General features: G+C 38.5%; 2 protein-coding genes across 4 annotated transcripts; one reads left to right on the plus strand and one right to left on the minus strand.

The window, feature by feature from the left end:
• Positions 1-723: 723 nt before the first annotated feature.
• Positions 724-9,853, minus strand: mastl (microtubule associated serine/threonine kinase-like). Of its 2 annotated transcripts, XM_058633823.1 has the most exons (13): positions 9,556-9,853; positions 9,318-9,455; positions 9,078-9,217; positions 8,256-8,344; positions 7,891-7,997; positions 7,644-7,803; positions 7,388-7,536; positions 5,958-6,995; positions 4,925-5,066; positions 4,776-4,796; positions 3,011-3,124; positions 2,817-2,918; positions 724-1,512 (listed from the first exon to the last, which is right to left on the minus strand). In XM_058633823.1, exons 1-13 carry the CDS (start codon positions 9,721-9,723, stop codon positions 1,355-1,357), a joined length of 2,526 nt encoding a protein of 841 aa, XP_058489806.1. In that variant the 5' UTR covers positions 9,724-9,853; the 3' UTR covers positions 724-1,354. The 2 variants fall into 2 exon arrangements, with proteins under 2 accessions (XP_058489806.1, XP_058489815.1); XM_058633832.1 differs by lacking the exon at positions 4,776-4,796 and having other exon boundaries at positions 725-1,512; positions 9,556-9,851.
• A 408-nt stretch (positions 9,854-10,261) lies between these two features.
• Positions 10,262-18,875, plus strand: LOC131462546 (ATP-dependent zinc metalloprotease YME1L1-like). 2 transcript variants are annotated; one of them, XM_058633843.1, is made up of 18 exons: positions 10,262-10,491; positions 11,775-11,894; positions 12,082-12,250; positions 12,386-12,487; positions 12,592-12,698; positions 12,808-12,958; positions 13,129-13,236; positions 13,684-13,857; positions 13,948-14,100; positions 14,182-14,314; positions 14,396-14,458; positions 14,698-14,810; positions 14,966-15,121; positions 15,943-16,094; positions 16,201-16,327; positions 16,990-17,063; positions 17,808-17,894; positions 18,002-18,875. In XM_058633843.1, the coding sequence occupies exons 1-18, from the start codon at positions 10,456-10,458 to the stop codon at positions 18,161-18,163; spliced, it is 2,187 nt and encodes a 728-aa protein (XP_058489826.1). In that variant the 5' UTR covers positions 10,262-10,455; the 3' UTR covers positions 18,164-18,875. The 2 variants fall into 2 exon arrangements, with proteins under 2 accessions (XP_058489826.1, XP_058489834.1); XM_058633851.1 differs by having other exon boundaries at positions 13,129-13,212.
• Positions 18,876-19,255: the final 380 nt, after the last annotated feature.

Raw genomic sequence — 19,255 nt, forward strand, 5'->3', positions numbered from 1 at the left:
TCCTACAACCCAACTGTGGGTCTCGACCCCAGTGTTTAGTAACCACTGATTTACTGGCACTGGAATCCAGGAAATGTCTGTCTGTTAATCGCATAAAAGACCACACTACAGGTAGTGCAGTTAAAAAAAAAAAAAATATCATCCAGTTAACTGGGCCCTATATGTGAGTGTAGAATAAATAAATAATCATAGTCTTACCTGTGGAGGGCAGCACTCAATTCTCGCTTCTCAGAGTACAACCTGCTGGAAAAACATTAGAAGAAGAACTTATTTCATGAGAAACTCACTCAAATGGGCTGATAATCAAAAATAGTGCATGGCAAAAAAGGATCAAAAGCCACAACCTGTTACATTAACCATGATTCATCTGTTGCCAAGATTAATAAAAAATATTACATTGTTACCTTTTAGTATAAAAATGGGTACATTTACTTTTACGCAGTCAATCCCAAAGAGTTTGAAATCATAGAACTATTTCTATAACGATTTTATGACAAACTCAGTCACATCGACTGATAAACAAGAAGGTAGCTACTGATTTAAAATATAAAATCCCACACAGGTAATCACTGATACACTTTTTAGGTCAATAATATCTCACTATTCTTTTAAACATGCACAAATTCCACCTGATGTCACTTCATGTACTTGAAAAAAACAAAGTCTATTATGTTACAAACTGATTTTATTTCTATTTCCTCTTTTCCTGAGAGTGAAACAAAATAAAATTTCAACAAGAGTCGAATGAGTTTCGGTGAAATGATTAAAACAAACAAAAATCAAATACCAGTAGTGTGGAAAACAGGGGAAAAAAATATATGATATCACATCAAAATAATGAGTGAGATAAAAGCAGCAAAAACAAGCACAGTCTTAAAACAACACTAAATGATGTGAACAAGATATACAAATAAAACACACTACACATTAATATATATATATTAGGATGTTTTTTTCTTTCAAACAGCAGGAGACAAAAACAAACACATTTACATCAACATTTATACATTATTAGTTTGTGTTTCATCGATACAATGGCATATTAATACAGAAATTAAAGTATTAAAAGATGACACGGTTGCATTCGTTGGATTTTTATAACAGAAGAGTTGACTTTTAAGAGCTATAACTAAAGAAAATCACTTATTACTATTTCTGCTGTTGATCCTAACACTGATTGCACATACTCTATGTAAAACTATTTTTTAAAAGTATAAACAGTCCTGAACGTTCAAAAAAATAATCCACAATCAACAGCCCTGATTACTTCACACTTTACACTTCACCAGCAGACAAACTCTGCTGTTTTCTGATTCTGTATGAGACCTCCGCCCGTGGAGCTTCTTTTGTTTGTTTAAAGGCTGAAGCCAGACACCGCGATGTGCTGAGCGTTGTTTCTCGCGTCAAAGTACGAGGTGTCGGTCTCGTCCTCCGGCTGAGGTATGAAAGGCATCGTCTGGTTGGGCAGGTTGTCCCAGTCTAGGCCGTCGAACAGGGCGTGGCTCTTGAGTTCTGGGACAAATAAGAAAAGAAAAAAAAAAGAGAGAGAAAAAGGATCAAAAGTCACATACTGTTCCTTTAATCATGATTCAATCGGTTGCCAAGATTAATAAATGCATCACATTGCTATCTTCAAGGATAAGAAAGTTAATTCACTTTAAAGCAGTCAATCACTAAGATTGCGTCAGGATCCACACACACACACACGCACGCAGGTCGTGGGAAATGAAATTTACAGTCTTTCATTTGAGATTTATTAAATAATACATGGCAGATTTGTTCAAAATAATATTACCGTAGGTGTCACAAAAAGGTCAAGTAAAATAATTAGAAACATCATATTATGTGCAAATTTGCTTTTGTCACAATAGTTTGCCATCTTTAAAAAGGGGGGTTTCCATATAAAGTTTGGGATAGTCTTTCATGTTTGGACTATACTAGTGCAGTACCTGCTCAATGTGCCTATTTTCAACATTTTTATTTTTTTTTTATCTTTGGTGTTTGAACAGTCGAAGAGTTCTGTGCCGTGTGAGCGGGGGCTGGAAACAGCTCTTTTAGTGATACATCTGTCGCATTTATACCAATATCTCTTGCATTTATTATCCAAACAACGTCAAAGTCAGCACTGCGCACACTGGTGCCTTTAGTAAGTCACCTCTCGCACTTAAAGTGTGTAAAAAAACATTGATACTGCAGATTTTAAGAAACTCTCCTCTGACTCCTCTGCTCACCCCTCCATTATCCAAGCGTATGTTGGAACTATGGTGGCCTTCACATACCAGAAAGGATGTAATTTGTGTTTGGTTTTTTTCGTAAGCTTCTACTTCATAAATATGAAATGCAAGCTCAGGTTGGTCAGTTTGGTCTGGTGGAGAAAAATGGTTACGTAAAATGCAAAGGCCTTTGCTTAAAAAAGGTTTATTCTAAGATTATGAAAACAATTATACTTATATACACAAACATATTTATGGGTAGTATTTTTAGTTTCTGCCAATAAAGCCTCCTGAATGTTACACACTGGACCTCTAACAGTCAGACAGATTTGCATTTATAGATAGATAAAAGTGAGAAAATCCACTTAATTGACTGTCATCCTGTGTCATCCGCATTTCTAAAGATCAATACTGTTCACAAAGTAAAAACTAAAGTGAATCTTCAACCACACTTCAGTTCAAACATTTGTTTTTTTTTTGCATTGGATTCAGATGTCTGAAACAAAGGTTAGTTCTGTCCTACATTTACATAATTTGGTCAAAAAGGTCAAAAACTATGTTGTGCTTTTTGAGTAATGACATACAAATAAAAGTCACCCTCACCCTTTAGTCCAGCCCGCTTTGTCATGTCCATCGTCAGAAGTATTTCAATGGCATTCCTTGAATTTTCCGACAGCTCCTCCTCTCCCTCGGGCCACGGGATGTCTGACATTCAGTAAGAGATGCAACAAAAACCGTGTTAAATATCATCATCTCTTCCAAATCTTCATAGAAAATGGCGAAAAAGAAAACCAAACCTCTGTTGAGAATATTCTGGAAGACAAGCTGCGGCGTCTCGTCATTGAACGGCGGCACGCCAGTGAGGAACTCGAAGAGACACACGCCCAGCGCCCACCAGTCCACCATGAAGTCTGGATAGGACCGAAAAGTCTTATTTTAACGTCATTTAAAACAGCTGCTGGTTTCAAACACCAGTTTATCCTGTGATTATGAGAAGAGTCACTAAACTAAAAAGTTACTGCAGTGGCAGAAGCAGCAGGGATGACGTTAGTTTACAGGAGGAAGGGAGTCCATTTTACTTTCCTCACATTTCATTCACACATGGAACAACCCATTTAGGCTATCGGTGTGTTCCAGTTGATGTCGAAAGTCCGAATTTCCAAACTCACCAACCCTGACATGGGAATCCAAGGTGGCTGCCACCGCTACTACTTTTACTGTTTCACCTATTTTTATCCCCACTTGGTCAACAAACAACTAATCGATTAATGCAGAAAATAATTCAATAATTCAATTGTACATTTTGCTCTTTCTGACAGTTTTCTGTCAATGCAGATACCGAGTATCCTTTCCACTCCTCTCACACACGCAAACACTTTATATTTGTGGATTTGTAGTTCTAAATAAGTCATTTTGCGTCTAAAAATGTTGCAGTGGTTAACAATAACAAGGATTATATGCGGATGTGTTATCAAGTTAAGAAAATTACTTGTTCATAAATAGGAAATCGTGCTACCAAATGGTCAAGAAGAACTGCTCTCAGTATATTAACATCTGAATACATAACCGCATGTTTAATTAGAAGGGTGCCTGCAGAGAGCCAAACATTACGCCCTCCTGCCAGTAAGTAAAAATAAGTAAATGGATGAAAACAAAATAGTCCTGGATCTTCCGGTTTACCCACATCTGAAAATCCCACGGTCATGCCCCACCCTTACAGAGAATTTCACGGAAATCAGTGTGTTGCTTTTAAGTGCGGGAAGATTAACAAACACCAAGAGGTAATTGATAGGTGATTTTTAGATGACTCAGCAAAAATGCATCCAGCTTATTTTTACAGAAGAAAACCCCGCCCAGCTAAAAGCATTTAAAGGTCCAGCCTGTAAGAATTAGTGACCTCTAATGGTGAGACTGCAAACTGCAGAAATACGGGAAACTCCGACACTCGCTCCTCCCTTTGATAAATGCTTCAGGGAACTACTGTGGTCTTCACAAAACGGAAAGTAAACACTCTTTCACAACTCTCTGCTGTTTCCTCCTTCGTCTTTGTTGGTTTATGCTTTGAATTTATGTTTTTCTTGGATTTGTCCATTCGGGCTGCTGTAGAAACATTACCAACCCGTACCTAAAGTACACATAAAAGGCGTATTCTAAAGTTACAAACCCATAAAAATGTTTCACTTTAAAGCAACTGTCCACGGATACAAACATACTAATGGGCAGTATATTGAATTTCTGCCAATAAACCATCCTAAATGTTACACACTGGACCTTTAAGACTCACATTCCCCAGCTGTTAACAGTGCTGTTAGCTTCTTGTTAGGATGGCCCCATTTCTTTAAGCCTACATGATCAAATGTTTAAAATGGCGTCCACTTCCCTCTGATCAAGCCCACATTTTGCTCACCCAAAAAAAAAAATTAAAACTTAAACCAGGGTAGAAACAGAAAAAGTGAAGGACAGGGTAAAAATCAGCTCATTCCCTGTGGTGTATTAGTAAGCTGCGTAAACATGCAAGCTCACTTGCAAAATACAGTATCAGCAACATCATCATGAACTTACCGTACCGAGCACTTCCTGAAACTAAAAGAAAATGCTTGTCACAAGTCAAGCATCCACCGTCAATGTCACTGGACTGTGTCGAGCTGCCCCTTAATACGTGTTTATTTTTGGTGGGTAAATGCCCTTTAACATCCAGTCGACTGTCTTACCATGTGGTTTCCCCAGAAGAAGCTCTGGAGCCAAGTAGTCGGGGGTTCCTAGAATAGGAGCCCCCTCAACAGGCAGCGCACCTCGTCTGACGCTCTTTGGGGTCCTGAAGGGCGTGTGGGACGTGGACATGGGCAGCGGCGTCTGACGTGAGGAGGAAGAAGCAAAACAGGACATGTGAGGAAAAAGATAAAATGATCACAGTGTCCTACAAATATCTATTACCACTATTATTGGTGTTAGGGTTGTATCTACTGATTATTTTACTTTGCTTAGATGATTAATCACTAGTTGCAAAGTACAAACCCTAAAGTTTAAGTCGCAATATTTGGATAGACACAGTAGTCTTAAAAGGTCCAGTGTGTAAAATTTAGGGGAAATTATTTTTCATTTGGCATAAAAATTCTACTTAGTTTTTCATTACCCCAGAATTAGTTTTCAAGGTCATTATGTTTTTACAGTAGCCCACAAAGGACAAACATATTTTGAGTTTTGATGCTAACTGAAGGCTGCATACAGTAGGTGCTCCAACATGGTTGTGAGGGATATTCAACTGAAACATGCAACTTCACCAATAAATCTTACATTTTAAAACACACTGTACTCTTTAAACCATAACATGTTCAATTTAATGTAATAGAGAAACAAATAAAAGACAATGGAATGAGTGAAATGTTCATATTTTTACCATAAAATATTAATTTTAACAATGACTTTCTATGAATATATTGGCACTTTTGATGAGGGAAGACTAATTTTCGTTTCAGGAATATTATTGCCATAAAAGGTATTTGTCTGCTGCAGAGTTTCCTTTAAAGACCTGAAAGATGGTGTCGTTTAATCCACTGTGCACAAAACTAAACAAAAATTCACCTTTGGTATTTAAACGTTCATCTTGTTTTGTTCTGAAAATATTTAAAAACTAAGTGTTTGGATGTGTAAATTACATGTGCATCTGTAGTAACTTAATTCAACTTAACCTAATTGAAAAGCTACAGCTGTTTAAGGATGAAAATAATTAAATGTAAACCTTACCCGACACAGAGAGGTGCTGGAGTTGACCCTGCTCTGCACTGGTGTTGCGACACCAGACGCAGAGTGAAACATGGCTGACGTGTCCATGGCCTCCACAGACCAATTGCTGAGACGGGAAACCGCTGACATGTTGGAGCGGTTGATGGAGCTATTGTAGCTGCGGAAAGCGACCACATTTCTCGGCTTGAGGAAAGAGGGCGATTTCACTGCACGCATGAAATCATTGAGCGGACTAGGAAAGGAACAACGGGATTCACCTCTGTGGCCAAAATGACCAAGTTTGCGTGTTCCTGTAGTGACAGCAGAGGGAGTTTGTGGTAGGGGTTCTATCATGGACGAGTTTTTAATCTCCTCGTAACCCAACTTCCCGATGTTTGGACACTTGCTCGGTTTAGGTGGCGTGTGGCTATCTATCGTGAGAGACGTTTCATGGATAGAACCATCAGAGTCCAGACTCAAGCTCCTGCAAACGTCACTGTTCCCCCCAAGCGGTGACGTGAAACTTGAGCGTGACAAGTCTTTGGCTTCGTCATCAAACACATCCTCTGTTTGCTCTTCCAGTTCACTAAACAGGGACTTGGCAACAGCAATGGGACTGGAGCGCTTTGGGATGCGGTCCTCAGAAAACCCAATCCCCTCAGTGGAGGCCATGAAGTCGCCTATATGGATGGTGGAAAATGTTCCCGTCAGGCCAGTGTGAAACCTTGCAGACTCCTCTGGAATCTCAAAGCACCTTCTGTAGTCTGCATTTCTCTTCTTGGCTTGGGTCTCTAGTGGCTCTGGACTCCTCTCTACATCGGAAAATGTTCTCTTCACAGATGAGGGAACCAAAGCTTGACGCTCATCTTTTTCCAAAATTGTGGAATCAGAAACTCCAGACTCCAGACTTTTTTCAGCAGCTTGGTCTGGATAGGACTTTTTGTGAAGAGTCCTGTTGATTTTAGCGGACGCCATTAGGGCGCCAGGTTTTATGGGCGCAACGTCTTCCTGAAGTCTTTTTGTCTCAGAAAGCACTTTCCTCTTCTGCTCATTTTCTTTCTGAAGAAGAAAGAAAAGTAAAACATTATTGTCAAAATCCTTTATTTTGTTTCCATGAATCAACCAACATCGATTATTTCGTTCTGCTATACACACAAAACACAACAGAACACTTTATTGCCATGTATTGGGATACTGCATGCTAGAATATTTTCTGGCTCCATATAACAAAGAAATCATTGAAACTGAATAATTTTGATTTATGAACAAAACAAGACATTTGAGAACAGTGTAGTGTTCTTGGTTGTGAAATAATTATCATTTTTTTAACATTTTACAGATCAAACGGAAAAAAAAAAAAGTACTTGAATGATCGAGAAAATACTCAACAGATTTATCGATTATGAAAATTATTTTTAATTGCAGCCCTAGTGGAAAGTCTGATCACTGACCTCCTCACACTCCCACAGTGGACTGATGCCACCTTCAGTGTCAGTGGTGCTGCCTGCACTCATTGTCTCAAACCTACTTCTGGTCTTGAGTAGAGAAGGCGTGAGGTTTTTAGTCCATTTGTGAGGACTGAACACACTGTTGTTAGGTTCTATAGAGAAAACACAGAAGAGGAAAATAATCAGTCTTTCTAAAAATTAGTGATCAATGAATAAAAACAAAATGGAGAGAGAGAAAAAAGGTACTGCTATTACTTACTGGATTTCCAAGGGTAGTGACCTGGAGAGTGCAGTTTATCTTTTTTCTTCATTACGGGTGATGCAAGAGAGTTGTTCTTTAGTTTTATTTTGCCACAGGAAAGGGGACTGGACACAGCCGATGCACTGCAGTGACGCTTGCCTTCCCCTGTAGGCGTATTCTGAAAAAAAAAGAGAGACAAAAAAGGAAAAATTAAGTTATATTTCCAGATGAAGTGTGACTTATGAGAAAAATAGAAAATACTTACAAAACCAAGTGAGCTGATTAAGGAGAGGACTTGACCCGGTGTCCGGAAGTAATCTTTTGTAGGTTTAGTCAAGGAGGGAGTGGTGAGGATATCCATAAGATTCAGCTCTGATAGGAAAGCACATGGTTAAAAAAAAAGACATATTACTAGAAAAACATATTAGGATTTTATTATAAATGTTCTTTTTTTAAATCAAGAGACCCTAAGATAGGGTCAGATGACACAGTCAGATTCCAATGAGACAAGCTCTCTTAGATTATGTTGTTTTTGCAAATTCCAAGCAGAATGAGAATGATCATTCTCAATCATTCTTGAATCATTCTCAATGAGAATGATTCAAATGTAGAGCTGAAACAACACCATACCTCTGTCAAGCTTGACTTTAGAAAGGCCAAAGTCTGTGAGCTTGATGTGGCCTTCGTTGGATATAAGCATGTTGTCTGGCTTCAGGTCCCTGTAAAGGTAATGCACAGGCAAATTACAGGTTCACATCATGAAACACTGGGTGTTACATACATTTAATTGGACATCAACATATATAGGTTTTTCTACAGCCAATGCTGATCTTTAGATATTAGCATAATGATCAAAAACTATTTTTATTTTAAAGCAATTATAAACGTATACAAACAAAACTTCTAGCACTAAAAACTCCTACATGTTTCACGCTACACAGGTGGGTTTTCCTGTCATTACGGTCCGTAGATTTGTGACAACAGTTGCTCATTCACAATCAGTAGTATTTTTGTAAGGCAACAATCTAATAATTATATATCTATCACCTCTGCCATAAGATGTTTTTGTGGCGTTTGGTTTTACTACCCACTCTCAAAATGTACCTCACTTATTTGCATGAAATTCTGAGTAAGGGTGGAGCTGGAGCTAGAGAAACCAGCAGATCTGGAATCTTTTTTTTTACCTGTTTAATCTACATTTAGCATCTGCACTTTCAACAAACATAATATATTAAATGAATATCAAATTAATTACACACATAATCAAAAATGAAAGGTGGTAAACCAGCTTTTGAGTTAAGTTTTAATGGAAATGCAGCATGTATACGTTTCTATGAACACAGATGTAAATCTAGTCACTCGACCTTTAAATCTATTCACATCGATGATCAATCTGCCTCTACATATAATAATTACTATTTTGAAAACGATACGTATGTTTGGTTGAAGTACCTGTGGATGATACCATGACGGTGCAGGTAATCTAAAGCCAGAGCAACCTCTGAAATGTATTTGACAGACATATCCTGGTCAAAATACCCATAGATGTGAAGCAGAGATTTGACATCTCCACCAATGAGGTATTCCATTACCTGTAAAATAACAGGAAAATAAGGATTAAATAACACACAGAGAAACAATAACTTCCCAAAGTAGATGTTGTCGATTGTGTTTTATGTTGTTGGGTGTTACCAAATAAATTTTAGTGGCTGTTTGAAGGGAGTAAAACAGGTGAACAACGAAGGGGCTTTTGCTCAGAGCGAGTGCGTCTCTCTCTGCCTTCATTTGTCCAGTCATGTTTTTATCAACCATGTTGGCTTTCTTCATCACCTGGAAAAGAAGACAAAGAATGAGAATATTGTGGCTAAGCGGAGAGACTATTTTAGTTAATATTTTAGTGCTGACAAAAATGGAGAAAAAAAAGACTCACTTTAATGGCGTATAAACGCGCATTGCACTTCTTCCGTGCAAGGTAGACCTTGCCAAAGGCACCGCGGCTGATGGGCTTCAAAACGACGAAATCCTCGATGGAAGGCGGTTTAGGAATATTCACAGATTTCTCCTTCGCGCTGGAATCGTGCTTTTCATCTGCGTCCATGGTGAAACAGGTTTTAAATTAAGTTTTGGGTGGTGTCTGTAACAGTTAGCCAGCTCAAAGTAAACACTCTACATGCCAACAACACATCAACCTCTGGTTTGTTTTGAAATTTTGAATTGCGCTGTAAATTTCGCGGGGTCCTTTTACATCCAATCAACTGCCTGTACGAAAATTACATATACACCTAAGATGTCGTATAACTGAACTTGAAGTGCTTGCTTTAATTTCTGGTCCAACAGCTATGCCATATAATTCTTAATTATATATCCATCCAGTTGATCATTTTATTATTTTTAATATTTTGTTTTTGATTAGGCAGTATAGACCACGCATGGGTCCTAAATGTTATAATTGTGTATATATCAATTGTTCTTGTTTACGTAAGCTAAAATTACATGTTAATTAAATGTGTTTCTTTATACATAATACGCAGTTTAAGGATCCAACAATATTTGTTTTTGAATGCTGCTTTTGTCCCGCGACTGACGTCATGACACCAGAACGACACCTTGCAACGTAGCCTCGCTGACGTCATTTTGTAGTCCATTTGACCTCCGCCGGAGAGTCCATTTGCGGTTGTTAGCTAAGCTGCCGAAAGTTGGATAAGCAAAACAAAAGGGCACCGCACCGAGAAGGATCTTGTCATTTCTGTTACACCTATAGAGGATCTGTCCTCTTACGTCCACCTTCCGAATATAGATTTTTTTGTATTTCCAACCAACAATCGGTAACATGTTTTCGCTGTCGACGTCGTTTCAGCCACAGCAGGTATAGTTACCGGATAATAGCTTTTTGTGACTTGGCTACTACTGATGATGTGTGACATTCTGGCAACCTTTCTTATTATTATGTTACCGTTGTTGATTCGTTGTAACAGTTAGAGTTTCTGTCAGTCGTTGTTACAGTCCTGTGTGCTCTTGGGGTCAATAACAACTGTACACAGCTAATGTTAGCATGAACAAGTCTAGGCTAACTTAACCAGCGTTACATCACTTTTTGTCTCGGGAAGATGTTTCAAAGCTGGGATCTCTTAATATTACAGAATTCTGCTATGAGTTAACTAATGATATTGTATGATTAAAGGGAAAATAAGAGTATTTAGATAATCTTTACAGAGCTGAGTTTACATAACTGTTATTTCTCACGTATACATGGGGTCATGCTGCTCTGTTAGCTAGAGTGTGGTGTTGATTTAGCCTGATAATCACTTGGCTAATCTGGAATATTAACCTGTAATCCATCATTGAATTTAGTAGTAGTAGTAATAATAATGCAGACGTAATTTCTGGAGCATTTTTCAAAATTCACAATGCACGTGTTTCCCAACATTGGCAGTTAAACAGACATCAAAATATCAGCAGAACAAATAGAATTGTCAGCTTTAAACAAGGATAAGGTCTATTCATTTTTACACAAATTTTTCAAACCAAAGAAATGTTATGTGTAGAGTGCCAAGTTACTACAAAATACATTACCTCAATTGTATGGTTGAGATGTTATTATAGTGCAGTGACAAAAAGAAATCTAACAATTGACTTAATGAACAACCAATTGGCGTCAGTGAAGAGAAATAAAACTTCAGGGCAAAACACTTGTGCAGCCACCTGCCTCATCTGTGTGGGCTTTCAGATAAAAGAACAATCACAGCCTCGAGGGGACATTAAGGACATCATGTAACTGACACTGCTGACCTGATCTCCTCAAAGTTCATACAGGAGCATACAGTATTACAAGATAGAAGATAAAAGTTGAACAGAGACCATAGATAGCTTTAAAAGTGATCAATAAAATCTTAATATCCTTCTAAGATGGACAGGGGTGTTTCTTTGTTTGGGTTAAAAGCCTGACAGCTGAGTTTTTAAGTCGATGTATTGCAGAAACCCAAGTAGGATGAAATAAAAGCATGTAAAGTTATGTTTTTATCTTCAAAGAAAGAATAAGAAATATGTCAATGATCATTTAAAAATATAAGCTTGTGAGCATTTTACTAATAGAAATAAAGTTTATGAAATGCTGCTCTTCACCCTCCTCTGCTTTTTTGTGTTTGACAGATGGTAGTGCCCCTCAGCCAGCTCATCAATGCCCTCCACTCTCTGAAGAACTCGGCCACAGCCTCAGTTCAGGCCTTACACAAAGACTTAACACCAGAGCACAGTTCATTCCACAAAGAGGTGAGTTGGACACGTAAATGTGTTACAAGTAATTTCATGAGGATTTGTTGTAGAATCATCGTTAACTTCACTCTGCATGCAATTGTTTTTCACACATGTGTCTAACAAGGATTTGCAAAGACATTAAATGCTTTGTGAGTTACTTTTTTTCCTTGACAATTGTCTTTTGTTTATCTTTTCTTCATAGCCCACTGTGAGTCTGAGGGATCTTGGCCTCTCAGAGATCAGGGCAAGCCAGCTGGATGAGCTGGTCAGCAGGTTACTACCTTTACCAGGACCAGAGGAACCTCCAGCTGTTCCTTCATTGTGGAGAACAAGTCACATTTCTACCACCAGCTTTTTTCACAACAAGCATGGTGAGCTTTAACACAGTTTGGCTTTTAGGGTTTCCTAATAACATGTTATAAGGGAAAAAGCATTAATACCAGACACATTTGTGTTTTAGGGCAGTTTCAGTTGATACATTTATTTTTTCACTTTTTGTCTTGAAGGATTTTCACACAGAAGGTTGGGAGTTTTTGGCTCACCAATATTCCACAGACAATACCACAGTCCTCTACAAGAAGTTTGCTTACAGCTACAGTTCTTGCCTGGTAAGAGTTCAACTTTGAATACTTAGACACTGCTGTGTTTAACTTATTTATGTGTGAATATAAGGAGCTTATTGTTTTTTCTCTCCATGTGTGTTTCTGTGTAGTTTGGGTTCAAAGTCGGGGTTTCAAGACACTTAGAAAATCCAGACGAAATGAGTCCAGATACGATGGTCCAGTGGAGTCTGAGGCCTACACACCAAACTTCATGAAGGTCAGTGTGTTACTTCACAATTCAAACCACCTGTGTAATGTAAATATTTGTCAGGTCCCACTATGTTTCCATTGCGTGAAGCTAATCAATCAACCTGCATTCCCCACAGGGGCTGCTCATGAGGGAAAAGGGGCCAGAGGTGCAATCGCTTGACCAAGTGGTGAAACAAAGGAACCTTCCAGAAAACCAGCAGGAGGCTTTTAAGACTGGTTTCACTGATGGGTTCATGAGGTCCCAGGCCTTAACACAGAGAACTCAAGGCATGTGTTTTACTCACTTAGCCACCAAACCTTCTGCTAACATGAGAACGAAAATAAATCTGATACTTTCAAAGTATTTACTGATTTTCAGTGTAACAGTAAAAATAGAGTGACTTTTGGTAAGAGCAGCAGGACTCATACCAAACTTTTTCTATGCTTCGTTTTCACAGACTCACTCAGGAGAACCAGATTGATCCTGTTGGTGCTCCTCCTTGTTGGTATTTATGGCCTGTCGAGAACCCCTTTTCTCTCGGGTAAAGGCTCCTTTTCTGACGCTGGTTTGTTTCAGTTTTGATTCTTTCATAATCCTTGCAAAACAAGACACAACTCTACATGCACACTGCAAACAGACCAGAGCTTATTAGTGTTTCCAAGTTTGTATAACAAAACTGGAATCCTCATCAGCTATGATTGTTGAAGCAATATCTTGGCCCCAGGTTAATTGTACATACTATCTCTTCTAAAGTGTGCATATAGGGTGTGAGTGATTATTCTACTGAATACCATAATCAAATGTTTATGTTTTCATGCCTTTGTGCTGGAACTATTCCAATAGTTGGGAGCGATAAATGTGGAAAGGGAGCTTACACACATCGCATTTACATGTGTGCCGCAGTAAGCATATTGTAACCAGCAGTTGTTTAGTCCATTACTGTGAGATGTTGTGAAGATTTGTGTTTGGTCTGTTTGTACTGACTTGTGTTGTTTTTTTTTGGATTTCGCAGTAAGGTTCCGGACCACGTCTGGTCTCGACTCGGCAGTCGACCCCGTCCAGATGAAGAATGTGACATTTGAGCATGTCAAAGGTGTGGAGGAGGCAAAGAATGAACTACAAGATGTTGTCGAGTTTCTCAGGAACCCACAGAAGTTTACTGTTCTCGGTGGAAAGCTGCCTAAAGGTAGGATAACTCAACTTCCTCCACTTTCTTTGACTTAATCAACCACACAAATCTGGCAAATAACCTTACTGATGTCCTCTATTCTCGCAGGAATCCTCCTTATTGGTCCACCTGGTACTGGAAAGACCCTGCTAGCACGAGCCGTGGCTGGTGAAGCTGACGTGCCTTTCTACTATGCTTCTGGATCGGAATTTGATGAGATGTTTGTGGGTGTTGGTGCAGGCCGCATCAGGAATCTTTTCAGTGAGTTTGCTGGATGTGAGAAAGTGTGAGAAATCCAGTCGCAGACGACACCACAAAACCTGTCTTTGTTGTGTTTTGCAGAGGAGGCCAAAGCCAATGCTCCATGTGTCATCTTCATTGATGAGTTGGACAGTGTTGGAGGGAAGAGGATCGAGTCTCCTATGCATCCGTACTCCAGACAAACCATTAACCAGCTGCTGGCTGAGATGGATGGGTCCGTTTTATTGTATTCATACTGTGAATTAAAAAAAAAAAAACTTTCTTTTTCCTGACCCTGTTTTTTGATATTTTACAGGTTTAAACCAAATGAAGGAGTCATTGTTATTGGTGCTACAAACTTTGCTGAGGCTCTGGATAAGTATGTTTTCATCTCAAATTACAATATACTGTACAGATATATACTTTATGTTTTGATTAGGCCCTCAAAGTAACCCTGTGATATTCTCCAGTAGGTCAAATCGAGATTACATTAATCTATGTCTGCATAGTTATTGTTTTGCAAAACTGTCCCAGAATTTGACATTTAGGTGTCGACACAGTGAAGTTGAGCATGGCTTTGGATTTTTAATTAATTAAACGTTGGGGTCTATTTTTCAGCGCTCTGATACGACCAGGGAGGTTTGACATGCAGGTGACTGTACCTCATCCAGATGTAAAAGGACGCACTGAAATTCTCAACTGGTATCTGTCCAAGATTAAAGTGGACTCTGGTAAGTCTCATTGTTACAGATTAAAATATCTTCTCATGTTTTTTGTGAGCAAACATCTGTCCACTGATGTGAAATTGGAAGAGGCAAGTGAGACCTCAGCCTGAGAGTTTGTCTAAATTAAACTATTGTCTTTTGGCCACTTTTCTGTTGTGTAGTTGTGAACGCAGAAATTATTGCCCGGGGCACAGTGGGATTCACTGGTGCAGAGCTCGAGAACCTGGTCAACCAGGCTGCCCTGAAGGCAGCTGTGGATGGGAAAGAGATGGTCACAATGAAGGATCTGGAGTTTGCTAAAGACAAGATCCTCATGGGTGAATACACACAGTGTTTAGATCTGCTCTGTTGCACTAACCTCACGTCACATGAGACACACTTACTGAGATTCTTTCACAGTAAAATTAGAGGGTAGGCCAGGATCTTTAAAATCAGGAGAGCTCACAAAAAAACACCATTCTAGTTACCAGTGGTTGGTCTGCTCTGTGATCTGTTACGATGTCATGACTCTGCCAGAATCAAATGATCCAAAAACCCTAAATAACATGTACATTCATGATCAAGCACAGTCTGTAAAACAGTAAATGTGTTAAAAGTAGCAACATTTTAGTATGACACACAGCATGGTTTTTGATATGTCTGGTTATGACTAGTTGTAGATGCATTAGCACAAATGAGATATTCACTGCTTTCTTTTTAAATAAAAGACTATATTGGACTGATCAGTATTGGACATAAAACAGGGGTATTTGGCCTTTCCTAGTAAAAAAAAGAAGTAAGGTTCCTACAAATATTCATGGCTATTAACATGTTTATTGCCTGAAGATGAATATGGGTCGTATTGTTCCACCGAAACTGACGCAGGAATTTGCATTGCTGCTATAAAGATTAAGAAGTAATTGTTGTATTTACCCATTAATGCAAATCAGAGTGCACTGCAGAGTCATATGACCCAGCAGTAAATGCAGATTAAACACATTCCCACTGGTCAAGAAAATCACTTAAACAAAAGTATAGAAAGATATACTTTAATTTAGAAGACACAGTATCAGTAAAAAGTAACATGATTAAAGGCTGATTTAAAAAAAAAAAAAAAAATCCACTTTTAATTATTTTACTTTTTTCCATTTTATTCCAGGCCCTGAGAGAAGAAGCGTTGAAATCGACATAAAAAACAAGACCATCACTGCCTACCATGAGTCCGGCCACGCCATCGTCGCCTATTACACCAAAGATGCGATGCCCATCAATAAGGCAACAATCATGCCCAGAGGACCAACTCTAGGCCACGTGAGCATCTTTCTGTTCATCATCGCCATCGACCTTCTCCTGTGCATTTTTTTAGATCCAGAAACAAACCTCCTCCGTGTGTGTCCTCTGTGTTTCTGTGCTGCAGGTGTCCATGCTCCCAGAGGACGACCGCTGGAGTGAAACGCGAGCGCAGCTGCTCGCTCAGATGGACGTCAGTATGGGTGGTCGAGTGGCAGAGGAGCTCATCTTTGGAGATGACTGCGTCACCACTGGTGCGTAATTAAGATGATTTTATGCAGTTGTTATCAAAGATAGAACCATATTTAATAGAAGAAGTAGATTTAAAATAATAAAATATATATAATATGAGACGGAATTTGTACAGCTGCAGTATGAATTTGGACTGGGTCAGGACCCACAGATGGGTCCTGGGAGATTTTTCCTCACCTTTTGGTTGAGATTTATATCAGTGTTTGATGTTGCATACATTTGCAATTGTTTTTACAACATAAATTGTGATTTGGGTTATGATAGTTTACTTTAAAAAAGGCTCCCCGGATATAAAGTTTTGTTCTGCTGTAAGGCATCTCTCCTGTAGAGGGCAGCATTGATCCACTTGTATGGCGTGCTGGAATTTGTATGGCCAAGTATGTTGTATTGGAAGATTAAGGCAGACCTCATCACTGGTACAGTTTCATGTAGAAAACAACACCCGGATTTTTTTTTTTCTCCACAACAATCTGATGACCCCCAGATATTACTCAGTCACTACCATTGGATTGAAGGACAAATACATCATTATCAATTTTTACCCTAAATAATATTAATATTTTACTGTTGTATAGCAGTGAAAGACTTTCGTATGTGTATGATTATGTTTAAAGTCCTATTGTTTCAAACATGATATTCATTTCACTCTACTTGTTTATTTAAGGAGCCTCCAGTGACTTTGATGGTGCGACCAAAATAGCAAAAATGATGGTGACCAGGTTTGGCATGAGCAACAAGGTAAATATTTACATTTCTGTGGATTAATAATAACTCAAACTTGTGGTTCTTTCTACTTCATCGGTACACCATACTTATGCTACACCTGTACAACTACATTTCCTTTTAAAATCAGATTATGTTCTGCTCTGAAAATGCCTGCTTTCCACACTACTTTGACATTTTAGAGACCCAAAAAAAACATTTCAGTTTGTTAAACTCCAGTTTTAGTCTGACTTGGCAAACACAGAGGTCTTTGATTACCATCTATGTTTGCATCCTGATAGGAAGGAAATACTTTCTAAAACTAAGTAAACAGCTGCAAAGCCGAGAATCTGCTTCTTTCCATTGTTGTGAATAGTTTGAGACTTGACCCCCCTCTGGCTAACCGTATAGTGTTTGCAGTTGGCCAAGTGTAAATATTAGCTGTTATTTAAACTATATATATTATACCCTACATTTATATTTTAGTTTCTAGTGTAAATAAACACTGCAGAACCGATTTCCCCTCTGGTCTCCAACCAAACCACACCAGAAAAGCCTGCTCCACACTAAAGGTAGCAGGTTTAATGAGATAAATATAAAACAGCCACAACATGAATGAGTCACATCGCTGCCAAAAAATAAGCATGTTCACCTGAGTTGTACCTGATGAAGTGTTTTATTACAGAGTATATCCAGTGAACAAATGCCAATCAAACACATAGAATTTTTTTAAAAAACGTAAAAAATAAAAGCTGACTAATGACTGAAATTTCGTTGTAGCTTGGTGTCATGACATATCGTGACATAACAAAGCAGAGCCCCGAGACGCAAGCTGCCATCGAACAGGAAGTCCGAGTTTTACTGAAGGTGAGGGTGGACACAGCACTTTGAATCTCTCTATAAGCCACAGATACCTTAATATTAATAATTGATACCAACGTTTTCTCATGCACCGCTCTTCCTCTCAACTCCAGGACTCGTACGAACGGGCTAAAAACATCCTGAAGACGTACAATAAGGAGCACAAGACGCTGGCTGATGCCCTGCTCACATACGAAACTCTGGACGCCAAAGAGATCCAGTTGGTGCTGGAGGGCAAATCACTGGACCACGAGATACCTCCGCAGCCACTGTAGACTTTTGTATCATGTACATATATATATATATATAATATGAAGCTCTGCTATTTAGCACAGGCCTTTTTGAGGCCTTGTTTTTCATTTTTTTGTGTTCTCCTTAATACCCATGTGAAGATGACTGGAATGACTGTCTCGCCCATATTATTACTTCATTATGATGTGTTTAATTTCCAAGACGTTCAGTTTCATTTGGAATTTTAAAGCACCTTCACACTTCATTTGAATCAAACGAAATAAATACCCTTGACAAATATGTCAATATGAATAGGTTTCATTAAGGATGTTTTTGCCCTTAGCACTAGTATTTTATGGGTCTTACTCAACCAGTGTTCAAAGGTAGACAGTTACTTGGGATGAAAAATGTTTTTTTTTGTTTAAACTTGTGGTCACCGTAGGACCTTAAAGTACCTCAGTTTGGATGTTCCATCTGATTGCAGGAAGGTACAGGTCATTTTTGAAAAAGATTTTGAACTCTTCATATTTCATCTTAAGGTTATGCATTTTGGTTTACCACATCTTCTGTATGTTATTTATTTAAGTGCCCAAAGGTGTGTGTCCTGAGAATTTGTGAAGAACCTTCACCATGTAGACGAAGCTCATCTGTAACTGGTAAATAAGGGGATATATGTATAGCTTTGTGCTTCTGTTTGTTCCTTCGGACGGTGGATTTCTTGAAGATGAAATAAAGGTTTATCTTACTCATACCACACACACGTGTTAAACTGTTTCATGTCCATATATCTCATCAACACTAGAACTGTGAAGACAGTTATTTGGACTTCGGACTTTGCGATTTTTGCAGTGAGCTTTGTATTTTTGATTTCACACAAAATTATATTTTTACAGTGTGATGGTTTAACTCATCAGACACACTGTTTTCTAAATTGGCAGTTGAGCAAATTTCATAGACTTTGCTGTGACAAGGCTAATTTTTTGTTTTGTACATTTCAATAAAGGGCTTGTTAAAAATCAGATTATATTTTTCTTAGTTATTGTACTCTAATGTTTAAGAGAGTGGTTTTATTTTTCTTACAACTTAATACCCATTAAAACTTTGCAGCCTACAAACCAATTTTTAGGAATCCTACT

The sequence above is a fragment of the Solea solea genome, chromosome 1, assembly GCF_958295425.1.
Source record: "Solea solea chromosome 1, fSolSol10.1, whole genome shotgun sequence".
NCBI classification, from domain to species: Eukaryota; Metazoa; Chordata; class Actinopteri; order Pleuronectiformes; family Soleidae; genus Solea; species Solea solea.

Excerpts from the sequence above, each read along its gene's own strand:
- mastl (XM_058633823.1), bottom strand. The coding sequence starts at position 9,723 with ATGGACGCAGATGAAAAGCACGATTCCAGCGCGAAGGAGAAATCTGTG. Across the intron at positions 2,919-3,010 it reads CCAGAATATTCTCAACAGAG|ACATCCCGTGGCCCGAGGGA; the intron begins GTTTGGTTTTCT and ends ACTGAATGTCAG. Across the intron at positions 1,513-2,816 it reads AAAGCGGGCTGGACTAAAGG|AACTCAAGAGCCACGCCCTG; the intron begins GTGAGGGTGACT and ends TATTTGTCCCAG.
- LOC131462546 (XM_058633843.1), top strand. The coding sequence starts at position 10,456 with ATGTTTTCGCTGTCGACGTCGTTTCAGCCACAGCAG. Across the intron at positions 12,959-13,128 it reads CTTAACACAGAGAACTCAAG|ACTCACTCAGGAGAACCAGA; the intron begins GCATGTGTTTTA and ends TCGTTTTCACAG. Across the intron at positions 17,064-17,807 it reads GGTTTGGCATGAGCAACAAG|CTTGGTGTCATGACATATCG; the intron begins GTAAATATTTAC and ends ATTTCGTTGTAG.